The sequence below is a fragment of the Saccopteryx leptura genome, chromosome 6 (genome assembly GCF_036850995.1).
Source record: "Saccopteryx leptura isolate mSacLep1 chromosome 6, mSacLep1_pri_phased_curated, whole genome shotgun sequence".
NCBI lineage: Eukaryota > Metazoa > Chordata > Mammalia > Chiroptera > Emballonuridae > Saccopteryx > Saccopteryx leptura.
The window spans coordinates 30,422,759-30,448,463 of NC_089508.1; the positions used below are offsets into that span (position 1 = coordinate 30,422,759).

Here is a 25,705-nt window from a genome sequence, read left to right on the forward strand (position 1 = left end):
GCCAGGGCCAGAAATCTTTTACAACAAAAAAAGAATGTTTGTTTTGAGTGGTCAACTCTGCATTTCTAAAGGCTAGAAAAAAAATGCATTTGTGACTAAAGCTAAAGTTTTTTAAAACAAAAATTGTATTTGGGGGAGGTTGCTCCTTCTTTCAGTTTATTACATTAATAATAACAACAACAAAGTAGCTGTGGCCCTTGGTCACTGATGTAAACACTTGAGTGGCTCATTCAATTTCATGGCAGTCTTGAGAGACTGCTAGTGTTATTTGCCCTTTGCAGGTGAGGAATTTGTTTGTTTGTTTTTTGTATTTTTCTGAAGTTGGAAACGGGGAGGCAGTCAGACAGACTCCCACATGCACCCGACTGGGATCCACCTGGCACGCCCACCAGGGGGCGATGCTCTGCCCATCTGGGGCGTTGCTCTGTTGCGACCAGAGCCATTCTAGTGCCTGAGACAAGAGGCCATAGAGCCATCCTCAGCGCCCAGGCCAACTTTGCTCCAATGGAGCCTCGGCTGCAGGAGGGGAAGAGAGAGACAGAGAGGAAGGAGAGGGGAAGGGGTGGAGAAGCAGATGGGCGCTTCTCCTGTGTGCTCTGGCCGGAATCGAAACTGGGACTCCTGCACGCCAGGCCGACACTCTACCACTGAGCCAACTGGCCAGGGCCTGCAGGTGAGGAATTTGAGGAACAGACTTTGAAACCAGGTATGTCTGATGCCAGAGTTTTTGCTTTCAGCCAGTGGGCCTTATGGTCTCCCTTTCATCATACATGAGTACATCTGTTTTGTTGGTCCCCCAACGTGCTGTGGAGAATGTGGACTGCTCAGCGAGGCCTTGTGAGCTATTTCAGTGAAGTTGCACCTGTGGCTATTATGTGGCTTCTGTTTTCTCTCTCTTCTTAGCTATGGGGTGCTGCTTTGGGAGCTGCTGACTGGTGAGGTGCCCTTCCGAGGAATTGATGGTTTAGCAGTCGCTTATGGAGTGGCCATGAACAAGCTCGCCCTCCCCATCCCTTCTACGTGCCCAGAACCTTTTGCCAAACTCATGGAAGGTAAGTGATCCCTGGCTGGAACAAAACCGGAGACAGGTCACCTTCCTCTCTGCGCCTGAGTGATTTTGGCCAGTTCTGCAGTATCAGTTCCCGAAAGGGGAGAGGAAGTGTTAGTCACTCAAGGAGGAATCCTATGGCCCATCGGAAGAGCTACTTCAAGATGTCAGCACCCTGATACATCGATGTCACAGATATCCCTTCTGGCCATCTCCGCTGACAATCATAACTTAGTAACTAAAGCCTGCTACCCAGTGCTTCTTTATATTACTATTTAATACAAACTGAGAAGGTTTAGCAGCTTTTATTTCAGGACCTCTGACTGTCTTACATGTAGAAATAAAGTATACCTGAGAAGAAAGGCACTCTAAAAGTCGTCTAGTCAAATCCTGTAATTTGGTAAGTGAGAAAGCCAAAGCAGAGGCAGCGTGGACAGGTGGCCACCCCATCAGTCCGGCTGAGCTGGGAGTAGGAAGAATTCCCTTTTCCTGACTCCCTGCCAGTGCTTCTGGTCCTTGCCTTCTCGGCTGCCTGTTGAGGTTGGGCAGGGTGGCTCATTTATCTGTGGGGAACTGAGGCCCATGGTGCAGTTACGCGTTGTGCGGACTGGAATCATAGGTACCTTGATAAATTGTGGTAGTGTACTGCCCACAAGGGAACTCTTGGGACTTGCTTTTCTCATGCCAGGTCAATAGTCAGGATCAGATGGGTGCAGACGTGTTGCATTTTCTTCCCAGATTCACTCTTTATGAAAGCACTGTGCTTTCCTTCCTAAGCCCTGTTTGTGGACCTAGATCCCAGTCTGTGTTTCTGGAAGGAGAAATGAGAGGTACTTTTCTGATAAATGAGCTCACTTAACATCCTAAGTCTTATATGTGCCCTTGTCCGTTCATGCTTTTTGTCGGCCCACGTGTCCCACGAAGATTGCTGGAATCCTGACCCCCACTCACGACCATCCTTCACAAATATCCTGGACCAGCTAACTACCATAGAGGAATCTGGCTTCTTTGAAATGCCCAAGGACTCCTTCCACTGCCTGCAGGACGACTGGAAACATGAAATCCAGGAGATGTTTGACCAACTCAGGGCCAAAGAAAAGGTAAGAAAGAAAAGATAAAGGCATGCACTGAATCAGTGAGCCTTCGGGGCCTCTGGACGTCCTGACACGACCACTTTCCTGCTTGATTTGCGGTAACAGGGAAGCTCTTCCCTTCCCAGATTTGCATGGAAAGAATTCTCCAGGCCTCAGGTGTGACCTAAAGTGATATAGACATTTTCTTTCTTTTGGGGATGTGGCAGGACTAAGTGGAGGGAGTCACGGGTCCGGGGCTCTCGAGTGTGTCTACTTCATTGTCTGAACTGGAGGGAGAGCGCCCCGGGCAGGAACCAGCATGGTGTCCCACCTGCCAGCTGAGAACACGAGGGTCCTAGCAAGGCGTCATGGTTTTGCAGTAGACTTCTAGAGGGGTTAGCCTGAGACAGGGTTAACTTCAACATGGAGAGCAGTTATTGGAACATCTGCCAGTGTCTTTTGGTATCAGAATCAGAAATAGCACATAGGCTAAAAATACCGTGGAACTGAAATTGTTTGGCATTTTTCATGTTTTTATGAAAAGGGCTGAAAGGCCTAACCAACTGGGGAGTTCAGAGACTGAGCGGGTAAGGATCCATCTTGTTTTGGTGGCCGTTCCCTAAGTGGCCCCTCTCTAAGCCCTCGGTGCAGTCAGTGTCCTCAGGTGAAGCTAATCGGAGCAGTTGTGTTGCTTTATACTGCAGGGGCAGGACTGAATCTGAGGGCCACGGCGAGGGGCAGGAGGGATGTCTGTATATAGATGGTTAATACCCTTCTCATTCCCCTCCATGGAAATTTGGGAAGCAATATGATAATAATGGTAGCTAATGTTATATATGTTTTTAATTACTTCCCAGTTCTTTCACTTGAAAGGTCTGATAAGACCTTTTTGTTCTTTTTATCCAGGAATCTTTTGGTCCCTGCCACCAGCATGTAGGGCGGGTGGTATTATTCTTTTCGTCTCAGAGCTGAGGATCAGTGACTCTATCTAGGAAGTGGGGAACAGAATCTTCAACCTGGGGCTTCTGATTCCAAGACCATCCACTTTCCAGTATCATTGTTGTTTCCCTAAACAAGTGACTTAAATATCATTTCTGGAACTGAGTGGAAGAGATTAAACTTTTTTTATTCAACATAGCAATCCTAAACTCTGTATTGTTTGACAAGTCAACAAGCATTCTACAGAGGAATAGAATGAGCTTGTGACCTATCTTTAGAGATCCAGGGGTTGGAGGGTGGACCTGCACTGACCATTGAGCAAAATGATTAAAAGAGACTTCCTGCCTGACTGGTGGTGGCATAGTGTATAGAGCATTGACCTGGGACTCTGAGGACCCCAGTTCGAAACCCCAAATTCACCGACTTGAGTGTGGGTTCATGAACTTCACAGGCACGCCAGCTTGAGTGTGGGGTCGTCATCTTGCATACATGATCAAGGTCACTGGCTTAGCCCAAAGGTCATTGAAGCCCAAGGTTGCTGGCATGAGCAAGGAGTCACTGGCTTGGCCTGTGCCCCTGGTCAAGACACATAGGAGAAGCAATCAGTAAACAACTAAAGTGAAGCAACTAAGAATTGATGCTTCTCTCTCTCCTCTCTCTCTCTCTCTCTCTCTCTCCCTCCCCCCCCTTCCTTCCTAAAAAAAAAGAGAGAGACTGTTCCTAGTACTGATGCTATTCCAACTAGAAGAACCACAGAGTTGCTGGCTTTTTTTTAGATTGCTGAATCACTGACTCTTGGTTATTATTTTTTTTAATTAATTTATTTTTTTACTCAGTGAGAGGAGGGGAGGCAGAGAGACAGACTACTGTATGCACTCCGACCAGGACCCACCTAGCAAGTCCACTAGGGGACGATGCTCTGTCCACCTGGCGTGTTGCTTGGTTGCTGAGCAACCAAACTCTTCTTAGCATCTGAGGCAGAGGCCATGGAGCCATCCTCAGCACCCAGGGCCAACCTGCTCCAATCAAGCTATGGCTGCAGGAGGGGGAGAGAAGGAAAGAGAGAGAGAAGTGAGGGGGGAGGTAGGGAAGCAGATAGGTGCTTCTTCTGTGTGCCCTGACCAAAAATCGAACCCAGGACATCCACATGACAGGTCGACTGGCCAGGGCTCTTGTTTTATTTATTTATTTATTTATTTATTATTATTTTAATTTAGTTTTTTTTGTTTTTTTTTCTGAAGTAAGAAGCAGGGAGGCAGAGAGACAGACTCCTGCATGCATCCGACTGGGATCCCCCGGCAAGCCAACTAGGGGGCGATGCTCTGCCCATCTGGGGCTTTGCTCCTTTGCAACTAGAGCCATTCTAGCACCTGAGGCGGAGGCCATGGATCCATCCTCAGCACCTGGGCCAACTTTGCTCCAGTGGAGACTTGGCTACAGGAGGCAAAGAGAGAGAGAAAGGAGAGGAGGAAGGGTGGAGAAGCAGATGGGCACTTCTCCTGTGTACCCTGACTGGGAATTGAACCCGGGGCATCCACACACCAAGCCAATGCTCTACCACTGAGCCAACCGGCCAGGGCCTCTTGGTTATTTCTTTTGATTGATGGAATTTTACTGCTACCACTCTGTAAAAAAAATAAATAAAAGTTGGATTTTTTGTTTGTTTTTTGTTTTTTTAATTATTTTTTACAGAGACAGAGCGTGAGTCAGAGAGAGGGATAGACAGGGATAGACAGACAGGAACGGAGAGAGATGAGAAGCATCAATCACCAGTTTTTCATTGCGCGTTGCAACACCTTAGTTGTTCATTGATTGCTTTCTCATACGTGCCCCAACCGCGGGCCTTCAGCAGACCGAGTAACCCCTTGCTGGGGCCAGCGACCTTGGGTTCAAGCTGGTGGGCTTTTGCTCAGACCAGATGAGCTCAAGCTGGCAACCTCAGGGTCTTGAACTCGGGTCCTCAGCATCCCAGTCCGACGCTATATCCACTGCGCCACCTCCCAGTCAGGCATAAAAGTTGGATTTTTGTCAATAAGTTGTTACTAGAAAAAGCCAAACCCATTCTCATAAGAGCTATCATTTGTAGAGCATGTACAGTGTGTCATGGTCTGTTATAAGTAATTTATGTGAATTCTTACAGAATCTTACACAATACAATAATAATTGTCTTATGGATACAACCCTGTGATGTTGGTGCTATTAACTCCATATCACAGATGAGGTCCATATTAAATTGCCCAAGGCCACAGTTCAGGCAGTTTGTTCCAGAGTCCTTGCTCTTAATCACCATGCTGTGATGCCTCTCCATTATAAAGCTGGTTGTTGGAGGCCCTGGCCGGTTGGCTCAGTGGTAGAGCATCGGCCTGGCATGCAGAAGTCCCGGGTTTGATTCTCGGCCAGGGCACACAGGAGAAGTGCCCATCTGCTTCTCCACCCCTTCCCCTCTTCTTCCTCTCTGTCTCTCTCTTCCCCTCCCGCAGCCAAGGCTCCATTGGAGCAAAGATGGCCCAGGCGCTGGGGATGGCTCCATGGCCTCTGCCTCAGGTGCTAGAATGGCTCTGGTCGCAACAGAGCGATGCCCCAGATGGGCAGAGCATCGCCCCCTGGTGGGCATGCCAGGTGGATCCCGGTCGGGCGCATGCGGGAGTCTGTCTGACTGCCTCCCTATTTCCAGCTTCAGAAAAATATAAAAAAATAATAAATAAATAAAAATAAAGCTGGTTGTTGGACAAGCAAGGGTAAGATGAATAATGAGCTTTCTCCCTGGAGGGGTTCCTCTTATTATTTGTGGGAGATGTGATTTGCATACTGTGAAGTTGATCCTCAAACAGGTGTTTCACAGGAAGGGGACCTACCGTGTTTGAGGGTCTTCCAGGTGTTGTGGCACCATAGAAGAATGCTCTGGAAATGTCCTGGTGTCCTATATGATTCAGCTGATTCTCAAGTTGGCTCAACCTACTGCTTCTAGGTATTGTGATCGTAGATTGATCTCTGGACTGGGGTCCAAGTTCCCTTAAAGGAAGGGGCTTAGACTCAAACTGTCCCTTATTAGACAACAGCATGTGGAAGAGAGGAGTTAGGAAAGCTGGTATGAGCTTGAACTGTTTAGTTTTCCCATTTAGCAGCAAAATCAACCAACCAGTAATACTTTTTCTAAATCTTCCAGGTGTTTTTGGTGAAAACCAAGTAATGGGGACAGGGAAGCCAAGGAAGTGCAGGTGCACAATTAATCTCTCTGGAGCTTATTTCATCAAAGGAGAAGCTCAAAAGTTCAGGCTCACCTCGTAGAGACTGATGACGAATCTGTGTTCTCATAAAGCAGGATTGCATTTATAAAATTGTCTTCTATCTCCTCCTTTCTCATTCGTTCCTTCATCGACTCAACAGGTTATTCAGCAACTACTGAGCACCTGCTGTGTACCAGAAAAGTTTAGAGGTGCTAATCCTCTTCTCATTTCTCTTTTATTACTTTTATGATTATTTTGATATTTTCTTGGGAATGGAGGGCGAGGCCAATGAAAGCTCCTACCACCAGGATGTTTTATTCCCACCTTTGTTTTCCCTTCTGCTCTCTATCTGTCGCTCAGCTTCCCCAGTATGTGTGCACATACTTTTCTAAAAAATAGCTCTGGGTTGCTTATCTACAGTAGTTTGTAGTTTCCAGAATGACTTCTAGAGGAGCATGTCATTAAGATTTTTAGGTTTTCGACCACAGATGTGTTGCTTTGGCTTCTTTCCTGAAGACACTTCCCTCTTTTAGGCATGGTTCCCTCGGGCTATTAACCTGAAAGCCGCCTAGGTTTCTCCCTGTCCCCACCCCACTCCAGTCCCAGGCCCGGAGTAGCTAATGTTAACAGGTTAGATTCCATGTTTAAACATTTTATGCACATGGTTTGTTCTCCTTCCTGTTTTCTCTCCTATTTCCTGATTCTATATCCTTCAGTTCTTCCCAGAACTCCATGCTGGGTTCATTGATAAATTTCATGCAGAAGGAAAGAGGGAAGGCAGGGGAGAGGCTCTGCTCTCCTCATGTGGCAGCCGTCCTGGAGCCAGTGCCTGACAAAGGCGTCAGGAAATGTTCTTTCTCACTTCACGCTCTCTCTCTCTCTCCTTTTGTTGCTGCACTGGCACGATCCTTCCTAAGCAAATGGTTGTCCTTTAAGATAAGATGAGAGTTCAAACCACAAGCTTCTGTGGCATCACTCACCTAGGGGACGTGCCTCACATACCTTTTGATCCACCCGGCATGCCCACTAGGGGGTGATGCTCTGCCCATCTGGGGCGTTGCTCCGCTGCAATCAAAGCCATTCTAGCACCTGAGGTGAAGGCCATGGAGCCATCCTCACCCCCCAGGTCAACCCCACTCCAATGGAGCCTTGGCTGCGGGAGGGGAAGAGAGAGAGAGACAGAGAACAGAGAGAAAGGAGAGGGAGGAGGAGGGAGAAGCAAATGGGTGCTTCTCCTATGTGCCCTGGCTGGGAATTGAACCTGGGACCTCCACACGCTGGGCTGACGCTCTACTGCTGAGCCAACTGGCCAGGGCAAAAAAAAATTTTTTTATGTGACAGAAAAAATTAAAATAGAACCAAGTCTGTAAAATTTAAGCAGATGTTATATTTTCTTCCCAAACACTCATTTTTTTGCCAGGTCACAGGCAATTTTAATCAGTAATCAAGAAGCAACTGAGAATCCTCAGCCGGGGCTTGGCCCATGGCTCCTCCCTAGCTGTTCCTCAGTTTGGCTGCTCCGAGCCTTCCTTTCCCGGCCATTCAGGCGGCCAGGTGTTCATTTGCCAGCTAACTATTGTGCTGCCATCTCTGCTGGGGACGTGACGTGCGGGGCATTATGGGAGTGCTCTCCAGGTGGCAGTGAGCCCCAGCCCCTGGGCTCGAGGCCTTAGCCCTCTGCCCCAATCGCCCCCTCCTGCTCCTGGTCCCTCCAACCCTGCAGGAGCTCCGCACCTGGGAGGAGGAGCTGACGCGGGCTGCGCTGCAGCAGAAGAACCAGGAGGAGCTGCTGCGGCGCCGGGAGCAAGAGCTGGCCGAGCGGGAGATCGACATCCTGGAACGCGAGCTCAACATCATCATCCACCAGCTGTGCCAGGAGAAGCCACGGGTGAAGAAGCGCAAGGGCAAGTTCCGGAAGAGCCGGCTGAAACTCAAGGATGGAAACCGCATCAGCCTCCCTTCCGGTCAGTAGGGGCGGGGCGGGGCCTGGGCCGCAGGGGGTGAGGGAGGGGGCTGAGCTTGGAGACAGACCCTGAGTCTCAGCTTGGAGCCGGTGGGGAATGGGCCGCGCTGGCCAGTGGGTAGTCTGGCCTGCTGAAAGCGACCCCACTCCAGGGGACTTTTAAGTGTGACTAAACATAGAACATGAAGGGAAGACCAACTGGTGGTGGGCCTGCCAGGAACGCACAGTCCGGGCACGGTTACTCAGGAAGGCACATGTCACACTGTAGGCACGCCTGGCGAGGGGAGCATGGAAATGGGGGGAAGGGAAATTCCAGAGGATGTTATGTGTGAGACCAGAGAATGCTTGTCTCTATAAAATAATTCATCTCAAGGTTTCCTTAAATAATTAGTTCTGCCTGCAGTTGAGGTTAGGGTTCATGTATAAGAATTTGACTTACACATACCCTTTCAGAAATACAATGGGCTGAATACAAGCACATTTGTGATGCGCACAGCCTTGGGAAAAATGCAAAGAAATATGAAACTGTGTCTGAGAATCTTGTGGGGTGCAATGTCCCTGTGGAGGGAGGTGAGTGCTCAAGGGTGTGTTTCCGTCGATAAAAAAAGTTCACTGTATTCGGAGTCCTTAAGGCCCAGCAGTGAAGGAACCGAGGGAAAATGGCACATAGGAGCAGCAGTGGATGATTGTAAGCACAGGGATGATGGCATAAGTATAGACCAGGGAACTCATTTCGTGGAAATCAGTGAACGTGTTCGTGGGACCTGTTGACTGGTTTCCTTGTGGCACGTTTTTCCTCTTTCCAGGCGACACAGAGCCCCTAGCGCCCCCTGAGCATCCAGCGCGTGCCAGTGCACCGCTGCATGCTGGGGCGGCAGACAGAAGAGCGATAGTTCCCACTGCGGGGAGGGCACCGTCTGGGGGAGACCTAGTGTCGACCTGCAGCTGTAATTACCCCTCGTTGAGAGCTGAGGAGAATGCCACTCAGAAGTGCAGCGCTGTGAGGCTCACATCGCTTAGGCCATGCCGTAACTGCCTTTGGAATGCACCAGAATTTGGCCCGTCAGCCGTGTCCCTCACGTCCCTAGGTTTCCACCGAGAATTGGTTCTTACCACCCTGCTCTGCCTGCGCTTAGTGAGAAGCATTAGTCTGCCGGCTTTGGTCCGTGAGAAGAGGGGGTGCATACTAATAGATTATAGGAAATGGAGAATTTAGATTTCCTAGAAGAATCATCAGCTCTCATGATCTATAAAAAAGACTATTCTAAATTTGTAATTGCTACATCTGCATACATTTATGAAAACTAAGGACTTTCGCTCGGGTAAGGAATTTTCCTCCTCCTTGCCTGTTCACCTTGCCATCCTGCCATCTTTTGGTGAAAAGAGATGATTCTGAAAGAGAACATTTCCCAGGTGAACAAGGAGTTTCTCAGAAAACTGGGGCCTGTCCCTCAAGCCTGGCAGGAAGTGTCAGTTTTCTCGGAGGAATCTGACTGTGGGAAAATTGTAACGCACATGCATGTGTTTGTCTTTCCCCAAGCAGATTTCCAGCACAAGTTCACGGTCCAGGCCTCCCCCACCATGGATAAAAGGAAAAGTCTCATCAACAGCCGCTCCAGTCCTCCTGCGAGCCCCACCATCATTCCTCGCCTTCGAGCCATCCAGTGTGAGACTGTTTTCCAAATTAGCCGGGGCCAGAACACACCAGGGGCACCTGTTCCCTACTCTGTCCAGCCACCGACTGGTTCAGGCTTGCACCATCCATAGCTTCTGCCACCTTTCCTCGACACTGTGTACATATACGCACATATATATGGACATTGTGGACCTCCCCCTCTCTCTCTCCATTAGCTTTACTGCTACCTCCTCTCCCTCTCACTCTTAGTCAGATACCAGCAAAGGGCTCTGTGGGTATTGTGGGTACAAAGCAATTTGGAAACTAATGTGTGGAGCCTACACAGGTTGGTACCATGGCCTGAGCACCTTGTCCATGCTGCCATATTTGGAGCATCATTGATTTTCTTTTGTTTGTGTGTCCCAGGGAAGGATGTACGCAAAGTGTAGGTCCTAAGAAAACTCACCCAAATATTTTATGATAGGCCAAATCTAGATCAGTTTTATTTTTACAGTGCTCTTAATTGAAAAGAATTTATGCATACAACCAACACATACATGTGCACACGTATGCGTGTGTTCTTATGTGTATGAATTAGTTTCCCCGATTTAAAGATAGAGTGATTTCACACACACACACACACACACACATCCTGGACTTCTGGCTTTCCTTAAAAAAAAAATCAGATCGGTGGATTCCACATTGCCCGTGCCACAGTTGGCTGGGACCCACGGCAGCATCCACATGCTTTGTGTTTTGCCTCAGTTCCCTCAGTGCCTCCTGTGTTGGCACCTGGCTCACTTCTCTCATTTATGCTCTAAGCCAAGTCAGAAGCATTCGGGCTCCAGCCCGTGTCCTCAGGCATCAATTTCAGAAGACTGTCCTTCCCCTCTTATCGATTATATTTCTCTGGGCTTGTTCCTTCCCCGTCCTCCTGCTCCTGACTTCTTCTCCACAGTCTGGAAACTCCCATTTTCTTCCTTTCCAACACCTGCCTTACCAAAAGTTCTGCACTACCACATCTTCCTTACACCTGGTTCTTTTTCTCTCCCACCTGCCTCCTCACCCACCCACACCACAATCCAGCTCCTCCCAACCCAATGAATTCCTTGAGTGAGATCTGTTTGGCGCTCTGAGGCTTGGCTGGCTTGAGCTCCAGCAGCTTGACATTGGGCTCGCGAGCAGTACAGATGTGTTTCCACGTTTAGTGCTTTGAGCAGGGGTCCCCAAACTTTTTACACAGGGGGCCAGTTCACTGTCCTTTAGACTGTTGGAGGGCCGGACTATAAAAAAAACTATGAACAAATCCCTATGCACACTGCACATATCTTATTTTAAAGTAAAAAAACAAAACGGGAAATACAATATTTAAAATAAAGAACAAGTAAATTTAAATCAACAAACCGACCAGTATTTCAATGGGAACTATGCTTCTCTCACTGACCACCAATGAAAGAGGTGCCCCTTCCGGAAGTGCGGTGGGGGCTGGATAAATGGCCTCAGGGGGCCGCATGTGGCCCGGGGCATAGTTGGGGTCCCCTGGCTTTGAGAATGCTAAGTGACTGGTGGCTGAGAACACCATTGGTTTCCTGGAAGGCTCCACTTGCAAACAGAGTATTTGTGGAAGTCTAACTTCTTTCAGGAGCTTCAAGTGTGTGTGTGTGTCTGGTTGGGTAGAGGCTAGTTTTTGGGGTGGGGAGCGCTGTCTGTCTGTTTCCAGGTCCCATCCAACCTTTATTGTTCACAGTGACACCAGGGGAAAGCAGCAAAACCTGGGGCCGGAGCTCAGTCGTCCCAAAGGAGGAAGGGGAGGAGGAGGAGAAGAGGGCCTCCAAGAAGAAGGGACGGACGTGGGGGCCAGGCACACTTGGTCAGAAGGAGCTTGCCTCAGGAGATGAAGGGTAAGGGCCAGGTGCTGGGAAGTTCTCGTTTAAAGACGGGGCACTCTTTTCAAACTATGATGACAAATGCCTTTTTCTCTGTTGTGTGTTTCACTTTTTTCTGAGAAACTATAAGCCACTTGATCTTTACAACAGGGAGTTGGCCAATATCCTTTCCCCTGCGACATCCTAGAACAGGGGTCGGTATACCTTTTCCATAAAGGGCCAAATAATAACGTTAGGCTTTGTGGGCTGTGTGGTGTCTGTGATAACAACTCGACTTCACTGTGGTAGTGCAGAAGCAGCCATAGGCCACGGACAGGACGCACGTGAAAAACAGGTAGTTGGCAGGATTTAGCCATGAGTTACAGTTTACCAATCCCTCAAAGTGTCCTACTCAGAGCAGCAAGTAGTCTAAGCATGACCCAGATGTATAGAGCTCTGCTTGAGTATTGTACTTATACTTGGCTCTTCCCCTTAAAACATCTGCTCAAAGGAAGGAGAAGGAAGCGTAGATTATGGGACTGTCTTGACTGGAGGCTCATCCTGAACGTGGGGCAGGCAGAGTAATCCACTCCAGGGCCACTAGACTTCCTTTAGGCTCTACCCCTGAGCCACACTGACAGATGTAAGGGCCTCTGGACAAAGCACACAGCATGTCTTGGTGTGTTAGATGTGCTTGTATTTGCTCTGTGGGCTTGTGACCTAGGACTCATTCTCCTGGTCCCTGTCCTTCAGAGGCCAGTCACTTGTAGTATAGTAGTGAGGAGCTGGGATGCTGACCCAGGGCTGCCAGGGTCGAATCCTGGCTCCACCATGCCTAGCTATGGGACCTTAGGTTTTCTTATCTATAAAATGGAGATTATAGCCATACCCATCTCATGGAAGTGATAGAGGAATAAATAAGCTCATCTTTGTGAAGTGCCAAAGAGGATGAATAGCTGGCTCCTGGTAAGCATGTGGAAGTATTTGCTGTGCTTCTTCCATGCTTCTAATGCAATTCTGTTTTATACCTGAAGAACAAACATAATGGTGTATAGTGCCTGTTCTTGTTGATAGAATCTAGAACCATGTTTTGTTTTTTCTATTTTTCCTAGTGTGAGAATAAGCAGCAACCTGCTTCACCCGTTCTAGCGGCTTTCCAAAGAGCTTCAAAGATTCAGTATTAGGCTTATAGATGTCCTGAACCTGTAATTGGCCTTAGTATTCCTCCGAACACTAAGATTTCATGGCAAAAATCTCTTCCTACGTCAGATCTGAGCTGAAGATGAAAGTAACAGTTTGGTTCATAAAGGATTGACTGTTTGAAGCCAGGCTTTGGAAATCGCTAGATACCTTGTAGTGGAAGTTTAGACATGTAGGGCCCACCGCCTGTGCTTTGTGGGAACTCAGTGATTGAAGCCCCTGGGCGTGGCAGGTGGCTCTGCTGTACTAAGTTCTACAGGAGCAGGGGCTACTCGGTGTGTCCTCTGAGCCCCAGGCTAGAGTCGGGGTGACCTGGGGCCAAGGAAAAACTCAGTCACTCGGAACCTATCATTTTTCTGACCTTAGAGAGATTACAGCTAGGACTTACCAGGTTGGCTATGGGTCCCCATAGTTTCTGTGGTTTGGCTTTTTTTTGTCTTGCTAGTAAGTTATGTGACTTTTGCATTATAAAATATTAACTTTGGAATTTTCTTCCTTCTCACATAGACTTGCCCTCAAAATTCCTGTTGAAGAAATAAAATATATTCCATCAAGTCTTGAGTGAAAGACCTCTTAATAGTAGAACTTTTTGAGAACCTGCATATGCCAGTATTTCTAAATTTAGCCTCTACTGGCTAAAGAAAATATAATGACATAAAGCTCTATTGAATTTAATAATATTAAGTGAATTTGCATCTCCATATTTAAAAAAAAATAGTACCCATTTGTAGGAAATGGATGTACTTGTCTGTAGACAGCTTGGGTATCCGTGAGTCCACAGGCCCCTTTGAACTGTGCTGTGGCTTCCCAGGGGCCTGTGTCCCACAGGTGGGGAGGTTCTGGTCCACAGCAGCTCCAGCAGGGCCCGCTTGTTAAAATTCTTTCATGGCGTGGGCTTTGCGGACTGGACAAGGGGAGGGTGGCTGGCGACATAGCTCGTGTCCAGCCTTGAGAAGGGGTCTCTCCCCTGCTGCTGCCCACTACTGATTCTCTTTATTCATTGAAGATCCCCTCAGAGACGTGAGAAAGCTAATGGTTTAAGTACCCCATCAGACTCTCCACATTTCCACTTGGGGTGAGTCTCATCTTCACCGTTTCAAATGTGTTGGCAATAATCCCCTTCCAGTTCTTTGTTCTCACCGCGCACCTCATAAAATCAAGCCTCATTATTGCCAGACTGCGGCTTTTTTTTTTTTTTTTTTTACTTTTCTTTCTTTTTTTGTAAGCAGTACCACCGTGCACCTTGGGAGAATGCCTGTGTTGGTCTAACTTCACCTGGTTCTTCACTTCCCTTACTACTCCTGTTGTTGGGGTTCTCTGGGTACCCTTAGTTTTAGGGGGACAGTACTTGGCTGTTTGCCCTGGCTCTGACTCTGCTAATCTTGATTTCCTTGGACCCCGAGCTGGAGGCAATGTTATAAGATCATCGGGAGTCCCAGCAGGCTAGGGCGTTAACAGCCTGCTTGTCTCTGGCTGTGCATTTTGGTTCACACCACTAGTGGCTGGGATGTATTTTAATTTGGTGGTATTTGTGATAGCACTTGAAACAGAGACCTGAATTCAGGGAAAATGTTGGTCTTTCTCTCTCCCTCAGGACCTGCTGGGAAGAGTGGGCTTTCGTTTGACAGCTCTTTCTAGCCCTAAAATGAGAGCCATTTCTGGTTCTAATCCTGTGGTCTCTAAGGCAACCATCACATAGCATAGACTCCTGTCCCCCAGGCTAGAAGAGGGTTTGTGAGCTTCCCAGTCTGTCCTGGAGTTGCTGGCTTGCTAGTGTGAGATTACAGGGATTTGCAAGTGAGCTGCTGTGCCCTCCAGTCCTCAACAAACCGAGGGCTCAGGTACGGTATGTATACCCCACATAGGTCTGTCCCAGAGTGCACTGGGTGGGTGCAGCTTTGTTGGTTGATTTTTGTTTTTGAAAAGTGAATGGCTTTAAAAGTTGCCTAGGCATGCCATAAGTTTGAAAGGAGAAACTGAGAAATTATGCAATGGGGTGACCTGGCCCATAACTGCTAGCTCATCTGCCCAGTGCTTGGCTTGCATTGCAAGTCTTCGCGTTACAATGTTTCCGATGTCATCAATGTGTTGTGTTCAGTGTCTGTGGGTTGATGGCCTCTCCCTTATGATGGGCTTGGGCAAGACCCTGGTGGGTGCCGGGCAGTCCTTACTCTCTCTATCCGGCCCCGGCCTGCCCACCAGATCTTTCCACAGCCCGTGGCCGCATGTGAAGGGCGCGCCGTGCGCTGCTTTTCCTTCCCCAGAGCATGTGCAGGCGGGCGCACTAAGGTCTGCTGCCTGTACCCCAGGGCCCTTGGGCTTTGGTGTCGTTAAAGGAGGCACATTTCCATGGGCACATGGAACTGAGGGTGGAGTAAGGGAAGTAACCAGTATCAACAGTGTCCTCATTTCCCCTTATCTAGCCTCAAGTCCCTGGTAGATGGATACAAACAGTGGTCATCCAGCGCCCCCAACCTGGGGAAGGGCCCGAGAAGCAGCCCCGCCCTGCCGGGGTTCACCAGCCTTATGGAGATCGGTAAGCACTGCCCTTGTCATGCTCTCTCCTCTTCAGGGAGTTCCTGGCCAAGTTCCTAGGGCTGATTGGGGCCCTCCGTACTACTGCAGGGAGGTCGTCTCCTTGATTGGGGCCCTCCGTACTACTGCAGGGAGGTCGTCTCCTTGATTGGGGCCCTCCGTACTACTGCAGGGAGGTCGTCTCCTTGATTGGGGCCCTCCGTACTACTGCAGGGAGGTCGTCTCCTTGATTGGGGCCCTCCGTACTACTGCAGGGAGGTCGTCTCCTTGATTGGGGCCCTCCGTACTACTGCAGGGAGGTCGTCTCCTTGATTGGGGCCCTCCGTACTACTGCAGGGAGGTCGTCTCCTTGATTGGGGCCCTCCGTACTACTGCAGGGAGGTCGTCTCCTTGATTGGGGCCCTCCGTACTACTGCAGGGAGGTCGTCTCCTTGATTGGGGCCCTCCGTACTACTGCAGGGAGGTTGTCTCCTTGATTGGGGCCCTCTGTACTACTGCAGGGAGGTTGTCTCCTCTTTTACTCAAATCCTGGTCCCCCACCCTGTTCCCTCGTTTGCCCTGTTCCCATTTCAGTGACTTCCCACATCACCACCGCTGCCGTGGAGCCTGCTCCTGGCTTTCTGTCCCAGGGGCCAGCTGTAGTCTTCTTAGGGGAGTGCAGGAAGGTGAGGCCTTGAATCAGGCACTCCGCTTTTCCGGTCTGCTTCCTGTTATTTTAGTGTAGGGAGGCAGGCCATAAAACAAGAGAGGGTGGTGGAAGATGCCACAGTCTCCCTCTAAAGGCAGCTTTGCAGTATTGTCCCTGAGCATCGGATTGGTAAGGGCTTTTCCAGGCTCTCTCTCAGGTGTTATCTCTGTAGATTTCCGAGGCCATAGTAGGTCAGTCTGCAGAGCAGATTGGCTTTTATCCATGTAGGGGATTCTAATCCTTTGCAGGAGTCTAGTCTTAAGACAGATTTTTAGGCTATAATTCTGAAAGTCCAGGGTCTCTTGCAATTCCAAAATGCAAAAAAATAAGGGATGTTTCTGTTCTGTCCGGTGTTCTAGGAAACTCGCTCCACGTTTTGTGTTGGGGGTCCCAATGAAAGAGTAGCAAATGAGCAGTCCCCTTTCTGCAAATGGGAAAGCAGGCTCTGGAGTGGAGCGTGATTCCTCACTGGTCGCAGTTGAGTGTGGACGGGTAGAGCGCTCTCGGCTCAATGCCCAGCCCCCTGTCCCGCCCATCAGACTGTTTGACCTCTGCATCTCTGACACTAGGCCAGGAGGTCTGGGCTTGGGGGGAAGGACCATGATCTTATTCTTGCTGCTGCATTCCGTTTTTCTATTTCCATCCACTCCTCTCGTCCTCACAGAGGATGAGGATAGTGAAGGCCCAGGGAGCGGGGAGAGCCGTCTGCAGCATTCACCCAACCAGTCCTACCTCTGTATCCCATTCCCTCGCGGAGAAGATGGGGACGGCCCCTCCAGTGACGGAGCCCACGAGGAGCCCACCCCAGTCAACTCAGCCACCAGTACCCCTCAGCTGACGCCAACCAACAGCCTCAAGCGGGGCGGCACCCACCACCGCCGCTGCGAAGTGGCTCTGCTGGGCTGTGGAGCTGTTCTCGCAGCCACAGGCCTAGGATTTGACCTGCTGGAAGCTGGCAAGTGCCAGCTGTTCCTCCCGGAGGAGCCTGAGCCACCAGCGCGGGAGGAGAAGAAGAGGCGTGAGAGTCTTTTCCAGAGGGCCAGTCGTCCTCGTCGGAGCACCAGCCCCCCGTCCCGGAAGCTCTTCAAGAAGGAAGATCCCTTGCTGTTGCTAGGAGACCCTTCCGCCTCCCTAACACTGCTGTCTCTCTCCTCCATCTCCGAGTGCAACTCCACCCGCTCCCTTCTGCGATCGGACAGCGATGAGATAGTGGTATATGAGATGCCTGTCAGCCCGGTGGAGGCCCCACCCCCAACCCCCTGCACCCACAACCCCTTGGTCAACATCCGAGTGGAGCGCTTCAAACGAGACCCTAACCAATCCCTGACTCCTACTCACGTCACCCTTACGGCCCCCAAGCAGCCCAGTGGTCACCGGAGGACTCCTTCTGATGGGGCTCTCAAGCCAGCGGATCCCCTAGTCAGCAGGAGCCCCTCTAGCAGTGGGTTGAGCCTCAGCCCTGGAGCAGGTGAGTCCTGCCCCCTTCTTTGTTCTCTTTCCGGCCTGTGTGTCTCCCCCAGAAGTAGAGACGCTGGGGTGAACACTGTTCCTCCTCTGATTCAGCCAATCAAGACAGGCTGATCTGGGATGGAGGTGGGGCCAACTTCTCTCTGTCCTGTGACGCAGGGGTCTTCCCCGAGGAGCCAAAGAAGACAGGCAGGTTCTAGGAAGGGTCGGCGCTGGATCCTGCAGGTGTTCAGGCCCTGGGCCTTGGACTACAGAGAGCAGCACTCTTGGACCAGGATGCAGAGGGTCAGAGTCAGTACAGGGAGGGCGGAGTCCAGCTCTGCTTGTTCCCTGCCAAGGAGACAGGTTCCGGAAGGAACCCTGCCCGGAACCTGGGAGGGGTGTTGTCCGCCACGTAGTTGTGCTCTGTAGAGCACACTCATCATGGCGTTAGTACAGGCACACTCAGGAGGCACGCTTCCACCTCCGCCTCCTGCTCTTCAGTTCTCCCTCCTTACTCAGGCCTGGCTTTTTGGAAGTGGAGGTGTGTCCAGGTAAATTGCTGTTTGTGCGTGCACCCGCCTTCTCCCTCTGACCCTTGTGACTCTTGGGCATGCACACATCCTCCTAGTCTTTCCCATCACTGTCCCTTCCTCACTAGAAGACATGGACCTGATTTCGAAACCACCTCCAACCCAGTGGAAGAGGGGATGGCAACACCCTTCCCACGAGATTTGCGTGTAAATGATCATGGTATTTGGCCATTCAGCTCTCTCTGCCCTCTTTAGATTTTTTTGTTAAACATAAATGTATGAACTCTTTGGGGCTAGAGTCCCCTATATTACTCATCTTTTTTAGATTTCTGATACCTAGCTTTGTTCCCATCATGTTTATTAAACAGATGAACTATGAATGAACAGACGTTTCCTTAAGCCCAGGGTCAGCAAACATTTTTGGTAAAGGCCAGATAGTAAATATTTTGGCTTTGTCGGTCACATGGTTTCTGTTGTGACTGCTCATTCCTGCTGCTGTTGTGGGACAGGACATAGGAGGTGTTGCTGTGTTCTAATAAAACTTTATTTACGAACACAGGTGGCTGGTGTGTGAGTTGTAGTTTGCCAACATCAACCTTAAGTAACTATTACAGATAGAACCTCGTATGTCCCATCATTGTTATCAGATAGAGTGACCATGGCTTTCTAGTTCACTGTTGTATTTCTAGTGCCTCCAACACACTGTATAGCACATAGTAGGTGCTCACTAAGCACTTGCTATTCATGTTATTTCAAGGGAGGGGCAGTGTATACCTGGCCTCCAACCACGGTGCCCTCATCTGATGCCTCTCCCTCTGTCTTTTTGACCAGGAACGTTGAAGACCCCCAGCCCTAGCCGAGACCCAGGTGAATTCCCCCGTCTCCCTGACCCCAATGTAGTCTTTCCCCCAACCCCAAGGCGCTGGAGCACACAGCAGGACCCCACCTTGGAGAGACCCAAGACCCTGGAGTTTCTGCCTCGGCCACGTCCATCTGCCAACCGGCAGCGGCTGGACCCTTGGTGGTTTGTGTCCCCCAGCCATGCCCGTAGCGCCTCCCCGGCCAACAGCTCCAGCACAGAGACGCCCAGCAACCTGGACTCCTGCTTTGCTAGCAGCAGCAGCACTGTGGAGGAGCGGCCTGGGCTTCCAGCCCTGCTCCCGTTCCAGGCGGGGCCGCTGCCCCCCGCCGAGCGGACGCTTCTGGACCTGGACACAGAGGGCCAGAGCCAGGACAGCACTGTGCCACTGTGTAGAGCCGGCCTGAACACACACAGACCTGCCCCTTGCGAGATCCAGCAAGGATTCTGGTCGTAGCCTGGAAAGGCTCCAGGGCGGGCAAGGGGGAAGCAGGAGGAGCTGGGGGAGCTGGCTGGCACAGCCCTTTCTCAGAGTCGGAGCCCCTGAATCCAGTCCTACTTCTTGCACTGATAATGCACTTTGAAGATGGAAGGGATGGACGCAGGGCCACTTCAGAGGGCCTCTGGCCTGCAGGGCCTCGGCCCACGTCCACTGGAGGGGCTGTGGCTAGCAGCTCTGGCTGTGTAGGGGAGGGAGGGGTGCGTGCATGTCCCCCACCCTCCACAGTCTTCCTCGCCTTCAGGGTGACCCTTGTAGCGTCACCCAGCCAAATCTGTCTGCTGCTCCCTGTCCTCAGCCCCCGGGTCTGCCCAGAGCCTGCCCTGCGTCCTCGTTAGCCCTGAGTTCAGCCTTCCCAGACACCAGGATTGGATGTTCTGTGATTAGTTTTGTTCATCTTCCACATTCTTTCTGAACACCCAGGAGTCAGAACCTTGTCTGATGTGAAAGAGGAGCTTTTCTGTGGCCTGAGTCCTTTCATGCCAGCTGGAGGACTGAAGGCCAGGTGCCGGTGTGGCGCGTGGGAGCTGGTGGGCCTGGCCCCGCCGGCATGTCCAGGCGCCCCAGGTGTTTATTTGAGCCTACCAGTGGTCAGGGAGCTGCCTCAGGGAGGACTGGGTGGGGAGGGGCTGGGAAAAATACAGTCGAGTTTCAGTAAAGAGGGTAACAGAGTCTGTCTGTCCTTGTTCCTTATGGAAAAACTCAAAGAAGGGAGGGAAGCAGCCCCTGCAGACAGCACCCGTGTCCTCCCGAGGGTCTGGACGTGGTCAGACCAGCTTCTGATACTAACATATGCCCATCCCATGGTTAAGTTTTTGGGGATGCCAGAGGCAAAGTCCCCTTGTTTGTCCCTTTTGTTATCTTTACATTATTTTCTTCCTTTGATCTTTCCTCTGTCCCTTGAAATAGTGGACTTTGGGTCATATATTTGGTTGGTAGATATCTCTGCATTGCACCAGAGTAGCGCACGGGGTCAGCGGGGGTCCTGGACACCGGGAGTCAGAACTGGGAATGGGTGTTCCTTGTCAGCCAGGCCATCGTTCTGTGATGCCCTCGGAGGGAAGCAGAGCCCTTAGCAAGGGGGGTGCTGTCTGCAGGGTGCTCAGTGAACCGCCACGGTACAGTGGCCCTTCTGGCCCCAAGCACTGGAGACTGACCAAGGCCTCTTGCCTGTGCACAGCCAACCGAGTGACTCCTCTTCTTCCTTGGTGGGGAGAGGAGCGCAGAAGGTCCGTCCTGGGCCCTTCTGGGCTCTCCACAGCCCCCGTCTCAGCCGCTAGCACATCTGTACACCGCCAAGCGGCTCTCCGTGGAGTGCAGGCTCCCCCCTCATCCAAACCACCTCTCCACAGCCCCCGTCTCAGCCGCTAGCACATCTGTACACCACCAAGCGGCTCTCCGTGGAGTGCAGGCTCCCCCCTCATCCAAACCACGCTGCTTGGGGCCGTGCTCGGTGGTGTGAGGCGGGGACTGTTCCTGTGCTCGTTTTCACGTTTTGTCATTTTGTTAGGTTGTAGCCATCTTTCTTAGAGGTAGTAGTGTAACTGGTGTCGCATAAACCAAATGACAGCCACTTGCCACTGAGTGACAGTTCTTCCTCCTTCATCGAGGGAGAAGATGGAAAGCTGGGTCTCTGCCAAGGGAAGAATTGTACCTGCCAGAGGCAGAAGCAGGGTTATTTTGAAAGTGTTTCTATGAGTTTCCATGGAGATGAAGGAGTTACCATCTCTCTGGGCCCCCGCTCGCCAAAGTCTCCCTGGAGGGCAAGCAAGGCTGGGGTGGGACAAGGACCCTAATGGGGTGCCAAGTTCAAATTGCTTCCTGTCCACTCAGGTACCCTCGCCTCTGTGGTCATGGTGAGGGTCAGGCCTTGACTCTGGGAGCAAGCCCGGCAGTGGCCATGGCGGCCTCCCTTGTCCCTTTGCTTCTCTCTCCTCAGAGACTTCCCCTGCCCTGGGCAGGTGCTCTTCCCCTGCCTGGACGATGCAGACGGGAAACGGACTCTGTGCCCTGCCCCCCTCCTCAGATCTGCGGGCTCCTTCCACTGATTCTAAACAGAACTGCCCTTCATTTACCCCCCTGGGCATCCAGGCCGCTGCCAGGCTGAGTGGATGTCCCGTTTACCCTCATCTGTTATTTCTGAGGGGAATGCTCTTAACTTCTCATCCTTTGGTATCCCGAGGTCTGGTAGTGACGATGGTGACGATAGCTTACATTCGCATGACTCGGAATAATGCTAACCTTTCTCCTGACCTTTATACGGTGACATCATTTTCCTTCTATATTTGATATTTTTGCCGGTAGAGACGGGGAAGTGCTTAAAGACAGATTCACGAGAAGAGAAATGAAAAAGCTGCTTGGATTGATTGCTGAGTCGGGCACCAGGCTCAGAGCTGAGCGAGTTGGCTCTGTTCCCCGTTCGGCTTCTGCTGTCTGACCTCGGGCTTGTCTCCTCATCCCTCTCATATTACCTTCCTGTAAGAGCTGCCCCTATCACCCGCCTCCCTCACAAGGGCAACGAGAGGGAGTACCAGCAGGTCAGGGAAGCGCAGGGCCCCTGTGGGCTGGACTGGGACAAACTGCAGAAGTTGACATGGTTCTCAGCACCTTTCCGTCTAGGGGTCCCACCTACTGTCTCTTCCCTGTGTCTTCTGGCAGAGGAGTGACTGGGAGCTGGCTCTGCATGACTGATAGGGACCACGGTCCAGCACTGCTCTTCTGCATTTATGTAGCACCTGCTGTTTACTTGCATCCTTTCCCATTCCCCCGCCTAACGTGTCGGGTGGCCTTCCCCACCGTGGTGTCTTACAGAGGAGGAAGCGGCTGCAGCAGCACCGGAGCGACAGTTTGGGCTCTCTAGTTTCTTGGAGTCATTCCCAGAGTCTTCTTTGTTTAGAGAGTATAATCAGGCCAGTTCCTGGAAGAATCTTTGGGAAAGGGTCTGCTGGCCTTCGGACCTGTGTCCTGGTGTGGGCTTCCTCACAAAGCCCTTTTCCCTCAGACCGCGATTTCTCAGGGACATGATGAGACCCCCCCCACACACACACACACACAAGGGCAGAAAGGCCTGACTTCTTGTCAACACTCCACGGTCTCCACATTGGGAGCCCCTCTCCCCCATCCCTCCCCTGCAAGGAGGGAGACACCTAAACATTCCTAACTTTTAAGCTCGCTTTTAACAAAGCACGGAGCAGAGATCCATGAGACCGAATGGCTGCAAAGGCTCCACTTCAGGGCTGAAATGTCCGCCGGGCAGGCCCCTCTGAGCACAGGACCTGCCCTTTTCCTCTCATCAAGCCTGTGCCTTGACTCGGGAGTGGGAAGCCCCTCCGGGTGGGTCAGACACTGCCTCTTGAAGGACTAGGGGAAGAAGGTGCTGAGTTTTCTGTAGGACCAGGCTTTCTTGGAGGGCTCCGCCGGAGACAGCAGACCTGAGTCAGAGGTGAGGGCGGCCCATAGCGCATTGTGATCAGAGGTGAACGGGAGTGAAGTGGCAGCAGGAGCCACAGGAATCTGGTGATCTGAGCTGCCCACATGCTAGTTGTATGGAGTTGCAAGTGTCTCTTCCTGTCTGTGGACCTCAGCCCAGCCGTGCACTAAGGATGATGCTCTTTCCTACCTGAAGCATGGAGCCCTTCTAACTTTAAAATACGTGTGGTCTTGGAACGGTCCAGCGCTGATAAGCCTCATCTTGCTAGATTGCTTCTCTCTGTAGAGAAAATTGTGTGTGTGTGGAAGGAGTTGTTGTAGGTAAAAAAAACAGTAGGGGTAAAAAAGCAGTTTCATGTGGTTCAACCTACTACCGTTGGCCTCTCTCCTTGGCCTCAGGCCCGGAGATGGTTTTCTGTTAAGCTGCAGTTGTTGTAGGAACACCTTCCCGAATGCACCTCTCTTCTTCCAGACAAATCCTTGTTTTCTGAGATCGGGAAATCAAACTAATAAAAATCCACATCAGAAAGGGATACCCACTGCTGCTTCTGGGCGGGGGGTCCTGTGTCCCTGGCTTTTTCCTGGCCTGGCCTGTGCACTGGTGTTGGAATACAGGAGGCAGACACTGGAGTCCTGGCTGATTAAGGCTAATTAACAGGGGCTTAGGTGCCTAATTAACCTGACCCAGCCCTGGGCTTCTGCTTGGCTGTGCAGGCCAAGTGAGCCTCTCCTAGACTTCTCAGACTGTTGACTGTTTTCCATTCATCTTGATGAGATACTTTCAGGCCCCACCCCCTCCTTTGTCGTTTCCAGTCTTGGCCCAGGAAGCACCCTGGCCTCTCCAGGCTTCTGAAGGAGTCCTGGCATTTGTTCTTCCAAAGGTTGGGCTCCCTCCTGGAGCCAGTAGGGCTGGTCCTTCCTGATTCTTCCCGTCTGGTTCCCTGCAGCCCCTGCCCAGAGCCTTGTTTTGGGTCTTGAGCTCACAACCGCAGCCAGAAAGAGAATCAATAGAGGAGGGCCCGTGGGTTAGCAGAGCCAGGAGCTTCTCCACACCTCTCTTTGTTTCTCCTGGAAACAGATCCACCTCTCTCCTGACCCCCCTTCCCTGCAAACACCCACAACCTAGTTCTGCTAGACCCGTTTGGCAGGTGTGAACCTGACAACTGGAGAGCTGTCTCAGCTGGGACACAGGCGGGCGGACAGTTCCAGGCCTTCCGAGATGGCCCTTTATGAGCAGTTGACATCCAGGAGTTCTGAATCCAGAGGGCAGAGTGGTTTTGTGAAGAACAGTCCGGGGAATGAAGGCCCTGTGGATGTGTTGCCACTTGTCTCCACACCGAGAATTGTTCTGGTGCCCTCTTAGTTTTTCATCCACAGTGAACTCCACCTGCCCCCCCCCCCCTCCCAGCCTGGCCCTGCGGGCCCTCACCCGGGTCTGCGGCAGTACTCGGGCAGAACTGGGGAATAGGGCCCTCACCCGGGTCTGCAGCAGTACTCAGGCAGAACTGGGGAATAGGGCCCTCACCCGGGTCTGCGGCAGTACTCGGGCAGAGTTGGGGAATAGGGCCCTCACCCGGGTCTGCGGCAGTACTCGGGCAGAATTGGGGAATAGGGCCCTCACCCGGGTCTGCGGCAGTACTCAGGCAGAGTTGGGGAATAGGGCCCTCACCCGGATCTGCGGCAGTACTCAGGCAGAGTTGGGGAATAGGGTCCTCACCCGGGTCTGCGGCAGTACTCGGGCAGAGTTGGGGAATAGGGCCCTCACCCGGGTCTGCGGCAGTACTCGGGCAGAATTGGGGAATGGGGCCCTCACCCGGGTCTGCGGCAGTACTCGGGCAGAGTTGGGGAATGGGGCCCTCACCCGGGTCTGCGGCAGTACTCGGGCAGAGTTGGGGAATGGGGCCCTCACCCGGGTCTGCGGCAGTACTCGGGCAGAATTGGGGAATGGGGCCCTCACCCGGGTCTGCGGCAGTACTCGGGCAGAATTGGGGAATGGGGCCCTCACCCGGGTCTGCGGCAGTACTCGGGCAGAGTTGGGGAATGGGGCCCTCACCCGGATCTGCGGCAGTACTCTGGCAGAATTGGGGAATAGGGTTTAGGGGGGGTTTCTGGTTGCCTTTACCCTCAAGTCCCGAGTGAGGTGGTAGTTCGCTGGGAGTATTTGATTTTAATAGGAATGTGTCGACTTAGAACAGTGAAGCATGTGAGGACAGTTTTCATCTCTGGGCCTATAATTGGGGGTAACTTTTCATGGAAGTTTTCTAGCTTCCTGTCAGGCTCCCCGAAACCCTGAGGCCACGTAAGAGGTGTGTCGGGGTTTTAGGAGAAAGGATGGTCATTACAGTAGAGGACCCTTTTGATTCTCCTCTGACGGCTCTTTGGGCCACCTCTGACCTCTGGGAGATGGGAATGACTCATACTCATGCCCTCTCCCAGATTCCAGCAAGGACTGCAGTGGCTGGAGTGCCACAGCCTTGTGCCCGGCCCCTAGCAAGCCTTCGTAATGTCAGCTGTCGTGCCCTCTCCCCCGCCAGTATCGTTCTCTCGTCTTTATCTCACTCTCGTCCCTTACCTCTCCGTCCAGTTCCAGAAGCCATGCTGGCTATGGCCCTTTTCTTCATCACTGTAGGAGTGAGGCATGGGTTCATCCTGGCCCGGGCATGGCGACTAAGAAGAAATGATAAGAAACCATCACCTTTCTCCTGTGGGGGAGGTGCTGTCCCAGAGGTTTATCCTTATATTCTGAATCACAATAATCCTGAAAGGGAAGGTATGACCCCCATCTG

At 51.5% G+C, this 25,705-nt stretch overlaps 1 protein-coding gene across 2 annotated transcripts in view; it reads left to right on the forward strand.

Moving 5' to 3' along the window:
• The window catches only part of MAP3K9 (mitogen-activated protein kinase kinase kinase 9), a 78,525-nt gene extending 58,376 nt beyond the window's left edge, over window positions 1-20,149 (forward strand). Inside the window, exons 4-12 of one of the 2 annotated variants that reach the window (XM_066344583.1) lie at window positions 904-1,052; window positions 1,973-2,148; window positions 8,011-8,251; window positions 9,794-9,916; window positions 11,613-11,766; window positions 13,937-14,005; window positions 15,354-15,466; window positions 16,818-17,621; window positions 18,964-20,149. In XM_066344583.1, the coding sequence (XP_066200680.1) occupies window positions 904-1,052; window positions 1,973-2,148; window positions 8,011-8,251; window positions 9,794-9,916; window positions 11,613-11,766; window positions 13,937-14,005; window positions 15,354-15,466; window positions 16,818-17,621; window positions 18,964-19,448 (2,314 nt within the window). In that variant the 3' untranslated portion in view covers window positions 19,449-20,149. The remainder of the gene's footprint in view (window positions 1-903; window positions 1,053-1,972; window positions 2,149-8,010; window positions 8,252-9,793; window positions 9,917-11,612; window positions 11,767-13,936; window positions 14,006-15,353; window positions 15,467-16,817; window positions 17,622-18,963) is intronic. The other variant, XM_066344582.1, reaches the window with a different exon arrangement.
• Window positions 20,150-25,705: the final 5,556 nt, after the last annotated feature.